Raw genomic sequence first — 19427 nt, forward strand, 5'->3', positions numbered from 1 at the left:
TACCGATAAAGCGCGTTCTTGCGTACATATAAAAGAAGCAGTTACATACATTAGCAAAAAATGGCAAAGTATTAGTAATATGAGCGGTAAATATGAAGGAGCGCAAAATCACATCTTCTTCTTTATTAATGGCGCAGACACCGCTTATGCGATTATAGCCGAGTCCACAACAGCGCGCCAGTCGTTTCTTCTCTTCGCTACGTGGCGCCAATTGGATATTCCAAGCGAGACCAGGTCCTTCTCCACTTGGTCCTTCCAACCGTGTGGAAGTCTTCCTCTGCTTCCGCCGGCGGGTACTGCATCGAATACTTTCAAAGCTGGAGTCTTTTCGTTCATTTGGACGACATACGATATTCGTTGTGGCCAACGCTCAAGGGACCATAAATTTCCCAAGAACTTTTCTTTCGAAAACTCGCAACGTCGACTCACCAGTTGTTGTCATCGTCCAAGCCTCTGCATCATAGAGCAGGAGGGGAATTATGGAGTTTTGTTTTTGTCCGTCGAGAGAGGACTTTACTTCTGAATTGCAAAATTAGTCCGAAGTAGCACCTGTTGGCACGAAATATTTTGCATTGGATTCCGGGGCTGACGTTGTTGTTGATGTTGATGCTGGTTCCAAGATAGACGAAGTTATCTGCAACTTCGAAGTTGTGACAGTCAACAGTGACATGGGTGCTTAGTCGCAAGTGCGACGACTGTTTGTTTATTTCGTCTTGCCCTCGTTCACCACCAGACCCATTTACTTCGTTTCCTTATCTGTTCTAGAGAAAGCAGAACTAACGCGCGGTTGTTATGGCCAATGATGTCAATATCATCAGCATACGCCAGCAGCTGTATGTACACTCTTATAGAAGATTGTACCTTCTCGGTTTAGTTCTGCAGCTCGAATTATTATCTCCAGAAGTAGGTTGAAGAAGTCACACGGAAAAAATCGTGTTGTCAGAAACCTCGTTTGGTATCGAACGACTCGGAGCTGTCCTTTCCGATTCTGACGGAGTTTTTGGTGTTGCTCAACGTCAATTTACACTGGTGAGTGTCGATTCTCTTTTCACGGGTCTTTTTCAAGATTTAGCGCATGGTGAATAGCTGGTCAGTGGTTGATTTGCCAGGCCTAAAGCCACATTGATAATGCCAAATCAGTTTGTTGACGGTGGACTTTAATCTTGCACACAATACGCTCGATAAAACCTTATACGAGACGTTTAGAAGACTTATTCAACTTCAAAAAGTTTTAGAGAAAAATTAACTGACGCTTTATTTCATGAAGCTGCTGAAGAAATTATGGACATTGAAGGTAAGAAATATTTTTATGCGGCACATAGCACAAATTTCAAATTTCTTAATTTTTATTTTACAAAATTTACAAAAATGTCTCCATTTTTTCTCTTTGTTTACAGTATTTTTATTTTTGACAGCAGCTGATAATTTGCAAACCAGTGTTGCAAATAATACAATGGCGTTTTAGTGTTGCTTATTTGCAAGGGTGTAGCAGATGCAACGCTATACATTTTGTTAATGTAAAAGCAAAAATATGCTCGCTAAGTGTTGAACTCAGTCTTTTGAAAAGTAGTGAATTTTTTCAAGATTATAGTGAATATATTAACATTTTACAAAAAGTATTTTTATATTATAATTTTTTGTAGTAATACTTCATTTTAAATTAATAAATGCACATATTAATTAAATTTGTAGCAAAAAATTCTTTGTGGTGCCACCGTTAGCGTTTATGATACTTTTAATTTTTTTTGGATTGATTCATATAAAGCGGTTAAATATTCGGCGATTACTGCTTTGAAACAAATGTCGTCAACAGTCTTCTATTATTTGTTTCAATTCTACTTTTGTTTAGGGTTTCGTTTTCCGCATTTCAGCGTTTATTACAGCCATTTCGTTTTCTATTGGACTTAGCTTAATGACCAATCCAATTTATTAATAACTGAATTTTCCTTTAATTTTCCAATCTCAAATGTAAAACTTACCAAGCGGTTGCAAAAGCAAGGTGAAGAATCATAAAAAATAAGGCTTGGATCACGCAACTGGATACCTCCCCTTCCGTTACAATATTTTTATACTCTTGCAACCAGTTACTACAGTATATAATGTTTTGTTCACCTAACGGTTGTTGCAAAATAGATACACATATGGGGTATGACGACAATAGTTGAAATCCGGCTGACTCTCTGTCCGTCTGTGCTTCCGTGCAATCTGTAACTTGAGTAAACATTTATGAAACTTGGTATGATCCTCTAAGATTTTTAGTACAACAAAAATTCGAGTTCGTAGATGGGCGGAGGATGGAGTCATGTGTAGAAGTTCACGCAAGTGAGGAAAGTTCTCTGATCGCCATTCACTTGGGAGTGGCCAGAAACGATTCTTTTACATATGACTCAAGCAGCTCACGACTTCCGGTCTTTGACCAAGTATCCTCTGGGTAGCCTAAGAACATCCGTTTGAAGGCGAGCTAAAGTGAGAAGGCAAAATATCCCCTACTTAGGGTTGTGCGCTGGGTTTGGGACCCGCCACGTAAAAAAACACCCCCAAGGAAAAAGCAAACACAGCCTCGGATGAGAGACCCCCCTTTTGATGACGACCATGGCAAACGAAATAAGGACTATGATTTGAGGGCATGCACCTGGAATGTCCGGTCCCTTAATTGGGAAGATGCCGCTGCCCAGCTGGTAGATGTCCTCGTAAAGATAAAGGCTGACATCACCGCCGTCCAAGAAATGCGATGGACGGGACAAGGACAGAGACGAGTAGGTCCTTGTGACATTTACTACAGTGGCCATATAAAGGAGCGCAAGTTTGGTGTTGGATTCGTGGTGGGAGAGAGACTCCGTCGCCGAGTACTATCATTCACTCCGGAGAATGAACGTCTAGCCACAATCCGCATCAAATCGAGGTTCTTCAACATATCGCTTATTTGCGCCCACGCCCCGACGGAAGAGAAGGACGATGTGACCAAAGATGCTTTTTATGAGTGCTTGGAGCGCACTTATGAGAGATGCCCCCGCCACGATGTCAAAATCGTGCTTGGCGACTTCAACGCCAGGGTGGGCAAAGAAGGTATCTTTGGCACTACGGTTGGTAAATTCAGCCTCCACGAGGAAACATCCCCAAATGGGTTGAGGCTGATCGACTTCGCCGGGGCCCGAAATATGGTTATCTGTAGTACTAGATTCCAGCATAAGAAGATACATCAAGCTACCTGGCTGTCTCCGGATCGAAAAACCACCAACCAGATCGATCATGTTGTGATAGACGGAAGACACGTCTCCAGTGTTTTAGATGTGCGTGCGCTCCGAGGTCCTAACATCGACTCGGACCACTATCTTGTTGCAGCCAAGATTCGCACTCGCCTCTGTGCAGCAAAAAACGCACGCCAACAAACACAAGGAAGGTTCGACGTCGAGAAGCTGCAATCACAACAGACAGCCGAACGATTTTCTACTCGGCTTGCACTCCTGCTCTCTGAGAGCACTCGTCAACAACTCGGTATAAGGGAACTGTGGGACGGCATTTCAAACTCCTTACGTACAGCTGCAACCGAAACCATTGGTTTTCGGAAAGTGCAAAAGAACAGCTGGTACGACGAGGAGTGCCGTGTCGCAGCGGAGAGAAAACAGGCTGCCTACCTCGCAACGTTACGATCGACCACAACACGTGCGGGATGGGATAGATACCGAGAGTTGAAGAGGGAAGCGAGACGCATTTGCAGACAGAAGAAGAAAGAGGCCGAAATGCGTGCGTACGAACAGCTTGATAAGCTGGCCGACAGGGGTAATGCTCGAAAATTCTACGAAAAAATGCGGCGATTTACAGAAGGTTTCAAGACCGGAGCATACTCCTGTAGAACCCCCAAAGGTGATCTAGCCACCGATGCCCAGAGCATACTTAGATTATGGAGGGAACACTTCTCCAGCCTGCTGAATGGCAGTGAACACATAACACCAGGAGAAGGCGAACCCGATTCCCCAATCGATGACGATGGAGCAGACGTTCCATTGCCCGATCATGAAGAAGTTCGAATAGCAATTGCCCGCCTGAAAAACAACAAAGCGGCAGGGGCCGATTGAACTGATAAGGAGCATGCATCAACTTCTTTGTAAAATATGGTCGGACGAAAGCATGCCCAACGATTGGAATCTAAGTGTGCTCTGCCCAATCCATAAAAAAGGAGACCCCACAATCAGCGCCAACTACCGTGGGATAAGCCTCCTCAACATCGCATACAAGGTTCTGTCGAGCGTATTGTGTGAAAGATTAAAGCCCACCGTCAACAAACTGATTGGACCTTATCAGTGTGGCTTCAGACCTGGTAAATCAACAACCGACCAGATATTCACCATGCGCCAAATCTTGGAAAAGACCCGTGAAAGGAGAATCGACACTCACCACCTATTCGTCGATTTCAAAGCTGCTTTCGACAGCACGAAAAGGAGCTGCCTTTATGCCGCGATGTCTGAATTTGGTATCCCCGCAAACTAATACGGCTGTGTAAACTGACGTTGAGCAACACGAAAAGCTCCGTCAGGATCGGGAAGGACCTCTCCGAGCCGTTCGATACCAAACGAGGTTTCAGACAAGGCGACTCTCTGTCGTGCGACTTTTTCAATCTGCTGCTAGAGAAAATAGTTCGAGCTGCAGAACTGAATCGAGCAGGTACAATCTTTTATAAGAGTGTACAGCTGCTGGCGTATGCCGATGATATTGATGATGATGGTTTGCATATTATCAGCTGCTGTCAAAAATAAAAATATTGTAAACAAAGAGAAGAAATGGAGAATTTTTTGTAAATTTTGTAAAATAAAAATTAAGAAATTTGAAATTTGTGCTATGTGCCGCTTAAAATATTTCTTACCTTCAATTTCCATAATTTCTTCAGCAGCTTCATCAAATAAAGCGTCAGTTAATTTTTCCCTAAAACTTTTTTTCGGCATATTTTCCAATTTGTGCGAAAATTTTGTTTACAAACAATGTTTTTCTTCACGGATCAGCTGTGAATTAATGGTCTTTGCAAGGGTTGCACAGAAGCTACAAAAAAGACGTTCATTGTTGATGGTAAATATTTGCAATTGCATAATTTTCCAAACTCAGATGCACAAGATTCTGAATTGCCCTTATATGATTGGTTTTACACCTGAAATTTTTAAATGGCTTTGATTCTTGCAGGTTACAAGAGTATAAAATGTTCGGTTGCACCCGAACGAAGCCTTCCTTACTTGTTATATTTGTGAGCACTGAGCCCTCTAATAAGACCCGTGAAAGGAGAATCGACACTCACCACCTATTCGTCGATTTCAAAGCTGCTTTCGACAGCACGAAAAGGAGCTGCCTTTATGCCGCGATGTCTGAATTTGGTATCCCCACAAAATTAATACGGCTGTGTAAACTGACGTTGAGCAACACGAAAAGCTCCGTCACGATCGGGAAGGACCTCTCCGAGCCGTTCGATACCAAACGGGGTTCAGACAAGGCGACTTCGTGAGCTGTACGAAATATACGACGACATCGACATAGTTCAGCGAATTAAAAGACAGCGGCTACGCTGGCTAGGTCATGTTGTCCGGATGGATGAAAACACTCCAGCTCTGAAAGTATTCGACGCAGTACCCGCCGCGGGAAGCAGAAGAAGAGGAAGACCTCCACTCCGGTGGAAGGACCAAGTGGAGAAGGACCTGGCCTCGCTTGGAATATCCAATTGGCGCCACGTAGCGAAGAGAAGAAACGACTGGCGCGCTGTTGTTGACTCGGCTATAATCGCGTAAGCGGTGTCTACGCCAGTAAAGAAGAAGAAGAAGAGCCCTCTAATATTGAAATTGATTCCGATTTAGATTTGAAAATACTATATCACTATGGGAATGGGAATGTATGTTTATAGTAGGCTGAATGCAATTTCTTGGGAATCGTTCACCCTGTCTGCAACGAACAGATGGATAACCACAAGGCTTTTTTACAGGTTTCCTTTTTAACATTCCCATCATATCATCACTAAGTGGTTTCCGCAACTCTTCTTTAATCTCGGTTGAGTTTTTAAATCGGGTTTTCTTAAATTTTCTTAAGTCTGAACGGTCTTCTCTCAAGTTACTGATTATTTTTCTTCCTATCAATTTCTTCCTCTATAGTTTAGCAGTTTTACGATATTTTTCCGAAAAACGTAGCTCTGAGCTTTAGTTAAAATGTACTTGTATTTGTGCTGCTATTTAACGAATAGACTTTTTTGATCAGCCAACGAAATAACAATAGCTTTTTGTGCCAAAGAATGCTACGTTTGCTTGAACATGATATTTTTTAGCAATGAAGTGTAAAGCAAAATATCTAAAAAGTTTCCCTGCAAAGCCGTATGACCGCTATATTGGAATAATCTCATTGATAGAGCTATTGATTATTTTCCTGTTTCATTTGATACTTTTCTCGAAGCACAGATATTGGAAGCTTAGTCAGTCGAACGTATTTTGGGAGCGCAACGTTGGACAAAAAATTCAATATCTTCGGAATGGCATGAATGAACAAGGCTTTGTTAGCAGATTATTAAAGGAAACGTTCTCCTTCCGTGTTGGATCGCATAGTTTGCAATTTTTTTAGCGGCATACAAAATGTTTAATTGTTTAAGAAAAATAGATGTTAAATAGTATTATTTAAACAAATTGACCATAAAAAAATATTTATGATATGGCACGAACATTTTTCTTTTAGTACACAAATTTCATCGATTTATCTTTAATTTATGAGAAAATAATTTTATAATTTTATAGAATTCAACCTTCAATAACATTAGCAAAAAATTGAATTTTAACGAGATCACGAGGTCTGGTCTGATCCTCACCTAATGATGTGCTAATTTTCAAAATTATTCATGAACAACCAATATTCACATAAATTGACAGTTTGGTGTGGTTTTTGATCTGGAGGAATCATCGGTCCGTAGCTCTTTCGAAATGAAGTGTATAAATCAACCACAAGACATGAGAACAAAACTTTGTAGTTAGTTAAATTGGTTTTAATTAAAATTAAGTTACTAGTTGTAATTAAACCAATTTATTATATGAACTATAGCTGGGGTAATAAATTATGAATAATGATTGTTGTTAAAAAATTCAACATTTAAATTTATAAAGCAAATATGAGGGAATATTTTTTTGTTCCTTTGAATTTTGTCAAAATATATTTGTGAATATCCTCCTTTCTTTTCAATGGATTAAAAAGCGATCTTTAGCAAAATTCTAGTACTAGATAAAATTTTAATCTTAAAACATTGACAGACAGAAGAAATAAGTACAGTTTAAAAATTGGTACAATGGTTTTTTGCAACTATTTCTATTTAAATTTACTCTTTTAATTAGGCAATAACCGTCATGGTGCCCGCGATACTAAGTAATGGGACAATGGTGGTTATAGCAGTAATAATTTAAAATTATGAAAGTTTAATGAGTCAAATAATTAAGTTTTTGTGTGCAACAAAGTTATTTGAGAGTTTTACAAATAACAAACAATCGACTTCTTTCGCAACCCGGTACGTACGGAAGTTCAAGTCATTGAAGAGGTGAAAAACGAAATTCAACTTTAAAATTTGTTTACAAAACATAACCCACAGGCTTCTTCTTGTACGAAAAAGGAAATGCTCATTTGCTCCCCTATACTATAGTACTCGTAGCTGTAGTGTTTAAAAACAACCGCTACTAGGATTCTAATAGTTGTACGTCAACGTACTACCTAAGGACCATAAGTTTATGCTATTTACAATTAATTTTGCAGTTCTAACAAATAATTTTATATGATAATTCCCTTAGCACTAATTTCATCCCCTAAGCCACAGCTGAAGCAATTTGACAATGCAAAGTTTTTCGGCTTTTGAGATATTTTATATTGATCATTCTGATTTTGGCATGATTTCGATTACATACTTATAATTATGAATTTTTTGGCACCAAGTGGACCAGAAAATCTTGCTTCAATAACTCGAACATTTGTATTCTTTATTATAGTAGTCCCAATACTACAAAATACTCGGTTGGATACCAAACCAATTTCTTCGAGAGATTGAGTCATAAGTATAAAAGTAACCGTAAAAAAAGTAATGCTTCGTGTTTCGAAACCGAAAATTAATAATGATGTGTGAAACAAGCAAAATTTCGATCTTCGAAGATAAATATTCAGATTTTTTAGAAAAAAGTTTGCTACAATACCAAAAAAAAGTAGTTTTTGTCGTATTCTAAATTGATTGTATTTTTTTGTGCAATCTCGATTTTTTTACTATTTATATTGTTTTATTCAAACTATTTTTCTTATTAAACCTTTCGTTAGTTACCAATTGTATTCATAATGGAGCATTCATCTGAAAAATTTAGATTTTGTATTTTGTTTATTCCTTATATGCCAAACCTCTCATTATTTTATAAAAAACTTTTAAAAATATTTTAAAATTTTCATACAACGCAAATGTCCCTGGAAGAAATCAATAATTGTGAAGTACAAAAGTAGTATGCATATAAGTATTTATAAGCCACGTATTTAATCTAAGCTAATGTTATGTTTGCTAAGTACATATACATAATATGTTATATGCATTCGTATATATATACAAAATTTGCTGTCCAATGTTATCAACACTAGACATTACTATTTATACAAAAATAATTTGTCTTATTATCATATCGCTTATACATACACCATGGAGCAAGTATTTAAACTTCCTTATCAAAAAGCAAAAATAATAACTTAGTGGGCACTATTTAGAAGATACAATAATATTATGGACATACGTATTCAAGCAAACACTTTTTCATTTCTAATAAAATAAATTATCGCATGATCTTTGAACATTACTCTCTACGAAATGGTATATAAAGTGGTATATTCACTAATTCTGAGTAGTCTCATTCTGATTATTAGAAAAGCACATCGCACAGACATGTACTTGAAACAGCTATTTATTTTAAGTTTCATCGTTTTTGCGGTAAGGGTGCTTTTGCAAGAATTTAAAACAATTTACCGACTGTACGTTATCTTAAATAATTAAATAATGATTACATATTTCAGAGCGTCAGTGCTCGCTCAATACGCGAGGTTGCATCTGATCACGAAGTACCATCGATTTTAAATTTATTTGAAACTATTAACGAGAATTTTAAGAAATTTGGAGATACGGTTTCAAAATCATTTAATTCGCAGAAGTTTGAAGAAAGTGGACGAGATGTTGCTAAACAATTAGATGAGTGGGGTGCAAATATCAAGAAAGAGGTAAATTCGATAAGTTAGTAGGTCAATATTATTTTTCTAAACTTATTCTGTTTATTTCAGACTGAAAACTTGAAAGATAACGAAGCTGTCAAGAGCTTAAGAGAATCTGTAGATAAAGCTCTGGAAGAAATCAAACAATCACCCGATGTTAAAGTCGTAATTGAAAAATACAAAACTGGGGCAGATGCATTTTTAGCCAAAATAAACAAAATAAAGGAGACTGAAGAGCCAAAGTTGCAAGATCTTTCCAAGAAGATTTTGGAACAAACCACTACAACACTGCAGGATATCGCTAATATTTTTCAAAAAGATGTAAAGCAATAAATTAATACTTGAAAATAGCTGCGCTAAAAATATATAAGTGCATAAATTCTTACAAAGTAAAATTTAATGCGATTATATGTCGCTTAATCTCTGAAATGTAGTTGCATTTTTGTATTACTTTAAAGAATTAATTTATATTATTTGAAATTTAAAATAAAAAGGTTTGCAGATATCACAAGATTGCTGAAAAAAGGTCTTTCTGGCGTCTCTTCACACACCGTGAAAATAGGTGAAATCAGGTAATTTTTTCTATTTCTCATATAAAGGTTCTGTTGAAAACTACAAAAAGTACTTGGAATCTATAGGTTAATATTAAGGTATTTTAATAAGTTTAATATTGAATATTCTATAGTTTAATGCAAAAAATGTATATAGTCATTACACATATTCCCATATACAATAATTTCGTTATTATAACATACTTTATATTGAATATCTCAATCTGTATATGAGCTGTTTTCACAAAATTAGGTGAAAGACGTTTATACTCTTGCAATATGGTACTGCAGAGTATAATAGTTAGTTTTGTTTATCTCAAGCTGGTGGTCATCCATGCAACGATTTGCATTGTGGATAGCTATCTATTCGTCCGTCTGCCCGTACAAGCAGTAACTCAAATAAAGTCTAAGATATCTTTACGTTTACGTATTTCATTTCACAATAATTCCCGGTTTCACAGTCCATACTTATGTTGTACTTAAGATAAAACAGGAAAATAGTGTTTTACAGTTCATACTTATGTATTTTATGCTTAAGTACTGAAAAGCGAGACTTAAGCAGTGCTTACATAACAGCTGATTTTTGTTTTGAAATAAATTATATTTTGTGAAAAAAATATGGAATCGAATTGGGATTTTGACAGGGACTCAGAATACGATGACCTGTGGAATATTATAATAATGCGACGAACAAAAGAAATCGGGTCCCGGCAAAAATTCTTCAAGCCATGTGACGATAAAGATGTCCGCGACAGATTTCGGATTAGCAAATACTATGTTCGGACCGACAATGAAAATATGTTTCCGTGGGAAAAACGGGTTTTCGCCCTAAAGCTTGTATTTTCATCCATGTAAAATCTGTCAAACGAAAACACATTGAAAACCAGTTTTCGCTGAAAACTATTTGAAAAATTACATTCCACTCATTATAATCGGTGCCTGCTCTAGGTAGGAGTGCAGCCCTATCGAGCTCAATTAGCACTTGATGTGCCATTTTTTGCTCTAGTTTAATAGATTTTATAGGAAGACATATTTTTCCGGCCCTAAGTTGTCACTTGATACTTGTTTATATTCCATATACAAATACAGCTGTCACTTGATATTGTCCTATTAGGTGGATTCTCTTGCTCTTGCAAAATCCTTGCACGGTGCACGAATTGCAGAATTTTCCTCTTGGTGCAACGGCACAATAACAAACACACGCAGAAAATTATTTGCAATGGCTGTAAAATATGGCAGACCAAAACCCATGTTTATTTTTGTGCAATAAATATTTCGTAGTTAAATTGTTAAGGAAGGTAAGTTTTAAAATCCGATTTTATAATTTCTATTTAAATTATAAAGATTTGTTACAGTTTTTTGTTAAGAATGTATGCAGAAGGTGTGCTAATTCATAACAGTCATACACAATAGTCATTCTCAATAAATTAACTGAATCGGCCGTTCATATATCACTAGATTCTACAATGGGTGCCCTCTTGGCCCTGCATATTTCGGTATAGGATTTTTGCATTTTGTGTCATCGTGCAATCTTGCAAGAACAAAAGAATCCCCCTGCCCTGCTCATTGAATTGTGGCAAACCAAAATTAGTGCTCTTCACGGGCCAATATTAAGGCTGGTATTGTCACTAGCGAAGCGAATGAAATTTTAGGCGAATTTCGCTATTTCGAATTGCGAGTAGCGAGCGGACAGTAAATTCGCCACGAAGTGGCGAAAGAACTAGCGAAAATGAATATTTGGTATTGCCACTTGCGAATTTATAAAATTCGCTTCACCTCAACTGTCAAAATTTGGCGAACGTTTGTTTGATTCGAGAATCTAATTAAAAATGGAGAAAACGTTAGTAAAATTTTAAAAATTTATTTATTGTATTTAATTTATTACAAATTTAATTATTTTTAGAATAAAACGAAATACTCAAAAGCAATTTGAGGTACTCGTGAAGTTGATGGAAGGAAATCCTGTGCTAGCCAGAGGAATGGCGATGTTTGGCTCAACAAAAAAAAAATAGGATGGAGTTGTGGGAAGGTATTGCTTCAGAGTTAAACTCCAATACGTAGTGGCAGCGAATGGAATAAAGTAAGAATAAACAATTTTGATTGCATATATGTACATATCTGTATTGATTTGTGTATTTCTTAGGTTTGGTTGGACTATAAGCTAAAATTAAAAAGGAAAATTGCAGATAATCGAAAAGAGATTGTAGCCACAGGTGGAGGACCATACAACCAACGGAGTTTAACGCCTTTGGAGCAGGCCGTGGACGAGCTGCTCAGCTTGCAGCAGGCAGTAAATCCAAGCGGAGCCGCATTTGGTAGCACTACACCTGCACCTGCATATTTAGAAGAAGAACATCTGGAAGATGTCGAGGTGCAGCCTACAAGCAAAGTGGAGGACCGCGAAAATTTGCGTATGAAGGCTTTGGAGAAACAAGCAGAAACGCAAGAAAGCCTTGTCGGTATTATGCAAAATATTAATTCGTTGTGTAATGAAATTTCTAGATACAACAGAAAAATTTACGAATTAAAAAAAGAAAAATTGGCGCTTTATAAAATGAAAGAAGAAAGAAAGAAGGAAGAAAATAAAGAAAAAAATAGGCGACATAAAGAAAAAATTGAAATAAAACTAAAAGAATTGGAATTAAAAAAATTTAAATACTCAAAATAAAAAAACGTATTTTCTGCATATTCAAAATTAGTTTCAGTTATTTTATTGTAGTTATGTTACATATACATACCAGAGTCCTGCACGAGTAATTAAAAAAGTAACATGTTAGCAAGCGGCGGCGGTCGGCATTTCTTAGAACAATTGTGGAAACTAACTTCACACGTACGCTTACGCTCTATCGCAGAGCCGCTCAAAATTTTTCATGCCTATACTCGGAGTATAGGCAAGCAAATGCAGTCGAAGCATGTACGCTATGACGCTAATTCTGCCAGCGTAAAAAATACACTCGAAATACAGGAATTCAGTTTCGAATAAGCATATAGAGGACTTAATGAGAATCAAAACTTACGATCTTGAAGTCGATATGGAAAAAATCATGGAAAGTTAAAAAAATTAACTTAAAATTATTGTTGTTCTTAATTGCTTTTTTAATCAAAAACCATAATTTTTTATTTTTTTCTAAATTTTTAATAACAAAATAACCAAATAGCACGATTTCACTCAGTGTACTAAGCAAGCGCGCGCACACAATCATACGCTAGCAGATATCAAATGTGTGATTGTATGCGTTGGTAAATAAATTGCGCATTATTTTGAGCGGCTCTGCTCTATCGTTCAGTCGTTGTCGAGCCAGCAACGAATTAACATCATGTAAGACTATAGCGTTTCATTTGCCATTGACGATACCAGATAGTAATCGTACGATGCCACGATGCCGCGATGCCGATGCGCAATGTTACCTTCGCATCGTGGTAATCGTCAGAAGTGTTACTTAGTAACGTAATCGTACGATGCCTACCTTAATCGTGCAGGCCTCTGATACATACATATATTTTACATATACTTTAGGGATGCAACTAAACTACGACAATGCATTCGCAATTTGTCTTCGGCGATGATCTGCTGCTGTTCCACTGAAGTTTCCTTCAACTGGTTTTAGTGGTACTACGACATCAACAAAAGTTTCTTCTTCAGGATCATTCACATTATATTGTTTGCAAATATTGTGTAAAGCACAACAAACATTTGAAATAACAGTTGCTTTACTAGGAGGATATCGTAGTTTACGTTCACGTAGTATACAACGAAAACGACATTTCATCACTCCAATTGTCCGCTCAACTACGTTCCTTGCCTTTGCATGTTTCTTATTAAAATTTGATTCCACTGATCCTGGTAAAGCGTTTCGGAAAGGCCTCCATAGATACTCGTGTAGTGGATAACCACAATCACCTATAATATATTTAATTTTAGTATTTATGTAGGTACATACACATATAAATTGTAGTTACCTAAGTAAACCGAATTATGATCTCCTCTTTGGTATGTTTGCTCCAGATATGTTTTTAATGCGCTATTGTTCCACACAAATGAGTCGTGGCTAGATCCTCCATATCTTGCATCAACACACCGAATAACCATATCTTGATCGCACGCCTAATAAAAATTAATTTTTTAAGACGAAATAATGATAAGTAAAAATTTATTTATTTAGTTGCTACTTACAATCATCGCATTTATGCTGTAAAATCCTTTTCTATTCATATATAAGTGCTTGTTCTCACATGGAGCAATAATTGCAACATGGGTTCCATCAACGCAACCAACCACATTTGGAATTCCAGCTCTGGTGAAAAATTTCCTTCTTGTTCGTTTCTGCTCGTCAGTTATGTCTGTTTTGATCCAGACACTGCACAGAGTGGATTCCAATATCGGAAGCATTTCCTTAAAAATCAACGAAACAGTGGGCTGCGCAATACCTAGTTGGAAATCATTAAACACTGTTTGCTGATAGCTCCCATGAGCAAAAAATCTGAGAACGCAGCACAGTTTCAACATTGGCGATATTGACGACGATAGGTTAGTCGGACATTTTTCCTTTATGCTGTCTAGCACATACATAAATGCGTCCTTACTTAACCGAAAGTTTTCTTTAAATCTGTTAATAAAAACTTATGTGACGTGATATTTGTTTATGCACTTTTATAGCAATAGATACAACACTGAAGAAAGTTCCATGGGATTAGAGTGATCTCTGATGAACCGTCGCTGCCTAAGTAACTTCGTTGTTGTCCTTTCAACATAACTGTCTTCAAAATACAAATCTACGTTGTTAAACATTTTTATTCACTTTTTTAAAATCACGGTAAAATTTCAAAACACACAATAACGAATAAGCGAATAATAAAATTTCAAAACAATAACAATAATACGTCAAATATGTCAATTTCGGATGAACTCGTGTGACATTTCTCAATTATTTTAGTATGGCAACAAAAAAGTTGAGCGAATGTGTTCATTCGCCAGTCACAATGTGAACATGGCGAATTTTCGCCCAAAGCAGGGATGGGCACATTTTTAGCCCGCAAAGTTAGCAAAGTGCGCACGGGGGCTAGATGAGGGGAATATAAGTTTACGGAGAGAAGGGCATAACAAGTTGAGAAAAATTGCGAAAAAAATGAATTACATCCCTCCGTAACTTGATGTTCATCGCAGAGTGATTGCGGCAATACTGACATTGTACACAAATTTAAGGGTGGAAGTTTACTTCATATCGGAATTGTACAGTTGTGTGAACAAAAAGGGGTAAACATAATTTGCAGAGTTTACAATTTCGCAATAAAATTTGTTTTTATTTACCTTTGCATGGTGGGAAATTTTAATCACTGTTAGGAAAAAATATATCGTCACCTGAAATGCAAATTAACGTAACAACATTTTCAGAAATTTACAGTGGCATGAATGAAACACGGAATAAAATGGAACATGAGTGAAACAAAATATTAATATTGGTTAAAACTGGTTTATATATGACCGCAGAACCAGAAAATGTTGAACATATTTAATATTATGTATATAATTTGAAGTAGTGAAGCGTAATCAATAAGACACTCAATTTCGAATTTTTTGATGATACGTTATTTTGCATTTCAGGTGACGATATATATGTTATGTTATGTATCTAAAAACAATTTTATTTAATAAGAAAACAGCATATTTTAAAACTTCACAACACCTTATGGTTGTTTCTATTTTGTTCACACCACTGTACATGTGATAGATCAGTCAATGGTGGTGGAAAATACGTTGCTCTCATTTGTAAATATGGAGTGGTAAAACGTTGCTCTCACTTCCCTCTTCATGTTTGCCCGCGATGATCCCCTCACCTAGCCCTCAAAATGTGCACTCGTGCCCGCACGGGCTAAATGCCACTGAGGGCTAATGTGCCCATCCCTGGCCTAAAGCATTCGACTCGGCAATGCATTCGCTTCGCCAGTGACAATACCAGGAAAGTTTGAGGAAAGTTAATGCAGCCAGTTAACATGTCTATGGGAAATTTTCCATTACCAATGTCAATTAGTTGTTTAGAGAATATGTTTCTAGATTGGAGATTTTGCAACTCGACGCGCATATTCTTGCTTAAATGAAGTACTTTGACATGTTTCCACAAATTGGAAGACTTTAGACATACATTGAGTTCATCTGCTGGTGTTGATCGTGGAATCACTGGCAATGTTTGACGAAACAATAGTAAACAATAATAATAAAATCATTGCACCACCAAATTGGTTATGATTGCTCCGTAGATCTTTTCTGTCTAAAGCCTCCAAGAATTTTTTATGTGCCATCGTGCATTCATCCTAAATAATTAATTTACATTGCTGCAAGACCTTTGCCATTGCAGAGTTCTTCGAAATGTTACAGGTCGGATTTTCATTGTTTTGCATATTTAATGGCAATTTTAATGCTGAATGGGCCGTTCAACCACCTTATAGCAAAGTTGCTGCGATTCCCGATGAAGCGAGTGCAAGTGCAGTTTTATTTTGTAATCGAATCGTTGCTAAAATTAATGAAATCAAAAATGTTTTTCCTGTACCACCAGGTGCATCTAAGAAGTAAATCCCTCCAATTTCATCATTTGTTACTTTCATAAGAGTATCAAATACACACTTCTGTTGTTCATTCAACAGTGGGAGATTTGTTTGAATTATTTCTTTCAAAGTGCTGAGATCATACTGATTCTCTCGATTCAACTCTTGGTTAAAAGCATCATGCATTGGACGATTGGTTCCGGTCAGGCCTAATTGAATTAATAGTTTGTTTGACATCATCAAGCATATGTCCTCAATTGAAATCAATGCTTCGTTGTAAATTTCTTCACTGATTTGTATTTTTGGATTTCCCATTCTATTTTGTATTTGATACAAAATATCATCACACATATAATCTTTGTACTTGATCCACAAATCAATTGGGTTTGATGGGAAGCATAGATATGATTATAGAAAACAATGTTCGTATTTGATGAGCGTGTGATGATATTACAGCATCATTGAGGGTTTGATCCCAATGAGCGTCATTTTCTAGCAATTGCAGACGTTGGCAGGCTTCTCTGTAAAATCTACACAATTCACCATTAACAGTTCGTAAATGTTGGACCACGTACATTGACTAATAGCAGTCGTAAATAAAAACATTCATAATTACTTGGAAGTACTGAATAAATTCGACCAATGGCATCGGTTGAATACACATTTGGGTGTCTTGGAACTTGTTTTCCTTGTTTCCGTCGTATAAATCTTCTTGAGGATTGATTCCAAGTATAATATTTTGGCATTTCAGAATATAGCACTGTGCGTGCAAAATCATCGTTTTGGCATGTCTCAAAAAAACTGGTTAACGTAGTAGATGGTGGCTGAGCAGCTCTTTGTACTGCGTTCTGTGCTGTAAAATACACTCTTTGTCCATTTTCTAAATGCTCAGCTAAGTGAACAACAGAAGGGTGTCTCTCATGAATAGGAAAAGAAAATACTCGCCATACTGCTTCATTACTACTAACATAGCGGCCCATTTGGTATTGGGTAACTTCATCATTGGAATTCTCTGCACCAATTCCAATCACAGCCATATCGCTCCCTTTGGTTACACATTTACAAAATTACAAATAGATTTCACTGAATAGCAAGATTCAGCGTTGAAGGTCTTTGATAAAATGGGTGAATATGGAATAATCCAACGATTATCTATTTCAATATCTTGTTGATTTAATTTGACAGTTGTTGATCTTCCATTGCCTGCAGTCGATCGTCGACGATACAGTGGGTAACCGCCATTACCAGTAATTGTTTCCGCTATTAATGTTCGTAGATATCGTTTTGAACATTTACCATCCATTATACATGGTGCATTTTGACTAAGACTTCCACAGGGACCATGTATCATATTTTTGATAACTACCTCATGCAATCCAGGATCTATTTGTAAGTTAGGGATTTCAGCTGATATCACTGCATCAACTTCGTTTGGCCTTATCAAAATGTGCACATGTGGCAATCCTCGTTTCTGCCACTTTACAGAATACATCCAGCACCGTGTCTCATCAAACACACAATGTTTTACGATGAAATCCATTAAAGATTTCAATTTTTGTGTAAAAATTCTGGCTGTAATATCATGACGATCAATGGGTGATTGCCCAGGGAATAACTCCTGCTTGATTTCTATCCAGTGCGGATTGCATGTAAATGTGATGAACAAATCTGCTGTACCATAATGACGAACATACGACATGGCGTCTTGAGCATATTCGTGCATATGTCGAGGGCTTCCGATGTATGATGCTGGAAGAATAGTCATCCGACCAACATTCTGTGCATTTCCATCAGAATTAATCGCATCTCGAAGGTGAATATACTCTTCAGATCGGAGTTTGGCCAGATTCAACCAGATGAATGTTAATCTCTCCGTTTCAATTTTAACATACATACATGTCAACAATATATTTGTGATATAATCGCCGACATTTCAATATGTGATTGTCTTCATTTTCCCGAATCATTAGGCGGTATGAATAATAGTTCATTAAACTGACTTTTTTGTTGGTTTCAGAGCTTTTTTTGGTGTAAAAACATTAACATATAAAATTAAAATACATAATATAGTGACTGAGATATTATCGCTATTGCTAAACTAATATTTTAACTACCTGTAATGGCATTTATCATTTTTATTAAGAAATCATAGCCATCTTCACCTTGCCAAAATATAATGGAATATTGCAGTGCATCATATGAGCGGTGTGTTAATTTATACGTTGTAATTGATCATTCCGACGATGCAAAACAATATCACGGGATTCCAAGTTTTCTCCAACTACAACGATAGCAACTTCATCAATATTTGGTGCATTAAAACGTCTTGCATGTTGACCCGAAGGTGTTTTATTAGCTCTGATTACAATTTCGTGATTATCTGATGGCATCAGATTCAGGGCAGTTTTAAACAATATAATCAATTGATTGTGTTCATGAAATAAGGTTTGTAATTCTTCTGCAATAGACCTCTTTACTAAATTCTTATGTCCACAACGTAGATTAATTTCTTGTGCTGAATTACCCATAAAATAAATTTTTAGTTGCTCTGACACTGGTAACAGTGAACCTGCTCTGTGATATATTTGGCCTTGTACCTTTAAATTAAAAAAAATATTACGTTTGTACCAAACACTATAAAATAAAATAAATAAGCAATGTGGGATATAAATTTATGGATTGTCAGTGATCAAACTTAAGTAATATTTATTCTTAAAAATTATATCTGGCTCCTAATTAGTTGCAACTGATATCTTTCATCAAATAATTATATTTGGTTTCAAAATAATAAAAGTGTCGTTAAAACTGAATCACCAAATAATATGATGACTAAGTGATGATTATGATCAGTTACATAACGAACGCAAACGATCCTTACCATCCTAACGGGGATTAGGTAAACCGTTAAAACAACAACATCAGTTACACATCTTAACTTAGGTGACAGAACATATTGTTGGCTAAAATAATTATAATTAACTGCTATAATAACGGGTGATTTTTTTGAGGTTAGGATTTTCATGCATTAGTATTTGACAGATCACGTGGGATTTCAGACATGGTGTCAAAGAGAAAGATGCTCAGTATGCTTTGACATTTCATCAT

At 36.6% G+C, this 19427-nt stretch overlaps 2 protein-coding genes across 2 annotated transcripts; one reads left to right on the plus strand and one right to left on the minus strand.

Moving 5' to 3' along the window:
* Positions 1-8796: 8796 nt before the first annotated feature.
* Positions 8797-9660, plus strand: LOC105233116 (uncharacterized). Its single transcript, XM_011215080.4, has 3 exons — positions 8797-8956; positions 9040-9240; positions 9301-9660. Exons 1-3 carry the CDS (start codon positions 8837-8839, stop codon positions 9562-9564), a joined length of 585 nt encoding a protein of 194 aa, XP_011213382.2. The 5' UTR covers positions 8797-8836; the 3' UTR covers positions 9565-9660.
* A 151-nt stretch (positions 9661-9811) lies between these two features.
* LOC115066097 (putative nuclease HARBI1) lies at positions 9812-15549 on the minus strand. Its single transcript, XM_049454718.1, has 3 exons — positions 13957-15549; positions 13743-13887; positions 9812-13683 (listed from the first exon to the last, which is right to left on the minus strand). Exons 1-3 carry the CDS (start codon positions 14350-14352, stop codon positions 13313-13315), a joined length of 912 nt encoding a protein of 303 aa, XP_049310675.1. The 5' UTR covers positions 14353-15549; the 3' UTR covers positions 9812-13312.
* Positions 15550-19427: the final 3878 nt, after the last annotated feature.

This window comes from Bactrocera dorsalis, chromosome 4 (assembly GCF_023373825.1).
Source record: "Bactrocera dorsalis isolate Fly_Bdor chromosome 4, ASM2337382v1, whole genome shotgun sequence".
NCBI classification, from domain to species: Eukaryota; Metazoa; Arthropoda; class Insecta; order Diptera; family Tephritidae; genus Bactrocera; species Bactrocera dorsalis.

Bases quoted from the DNA above. Each gene is read 5' to 3' on its own strand.
- LOC105233116 (XM_011215080.4), top strand. From the start codon at position 8,837: ATGGTATATAAAGTGGTATATTCACTAATTCTGAGTAGTCTCATTCTG. The intron at 8,957-9,039 runs GTAAGGGTGCTT...TACATATTTCAG, and splicing joins TAAGTTTCATCGTTTTTGCG to AGCGTCAGTGCTCGCTCAAT. The intron at 9,241-9,300 runs GTAAATTCGATA...TGTTTATTTCAG, and splicing joins GTGCAAATATCAAGAAAGAG to ACTGAAAACTTGAAAGATAA.
- LOC115066097 (XM_049454718.1), bottom strand. From the start codon at position 14,352: ATGTATGTGCTAGACAGCATAAAGGAAAAATGTCCGACTAACCTATCG. The intron at 13,888-13,956 runs GTAAGTAGCAAC...AATTTTTATTAG, and splicing joins ACAGCATAAATGCGATGATT to GCGTGCGATCAAGATATGGT. The intron at 13,684-13,742 runs GTAACTACAATT...AATATATTATAG, and splicing joins TCATAATTCGGTTTACTTAG to GTGATTGTGGTTATCCACTA.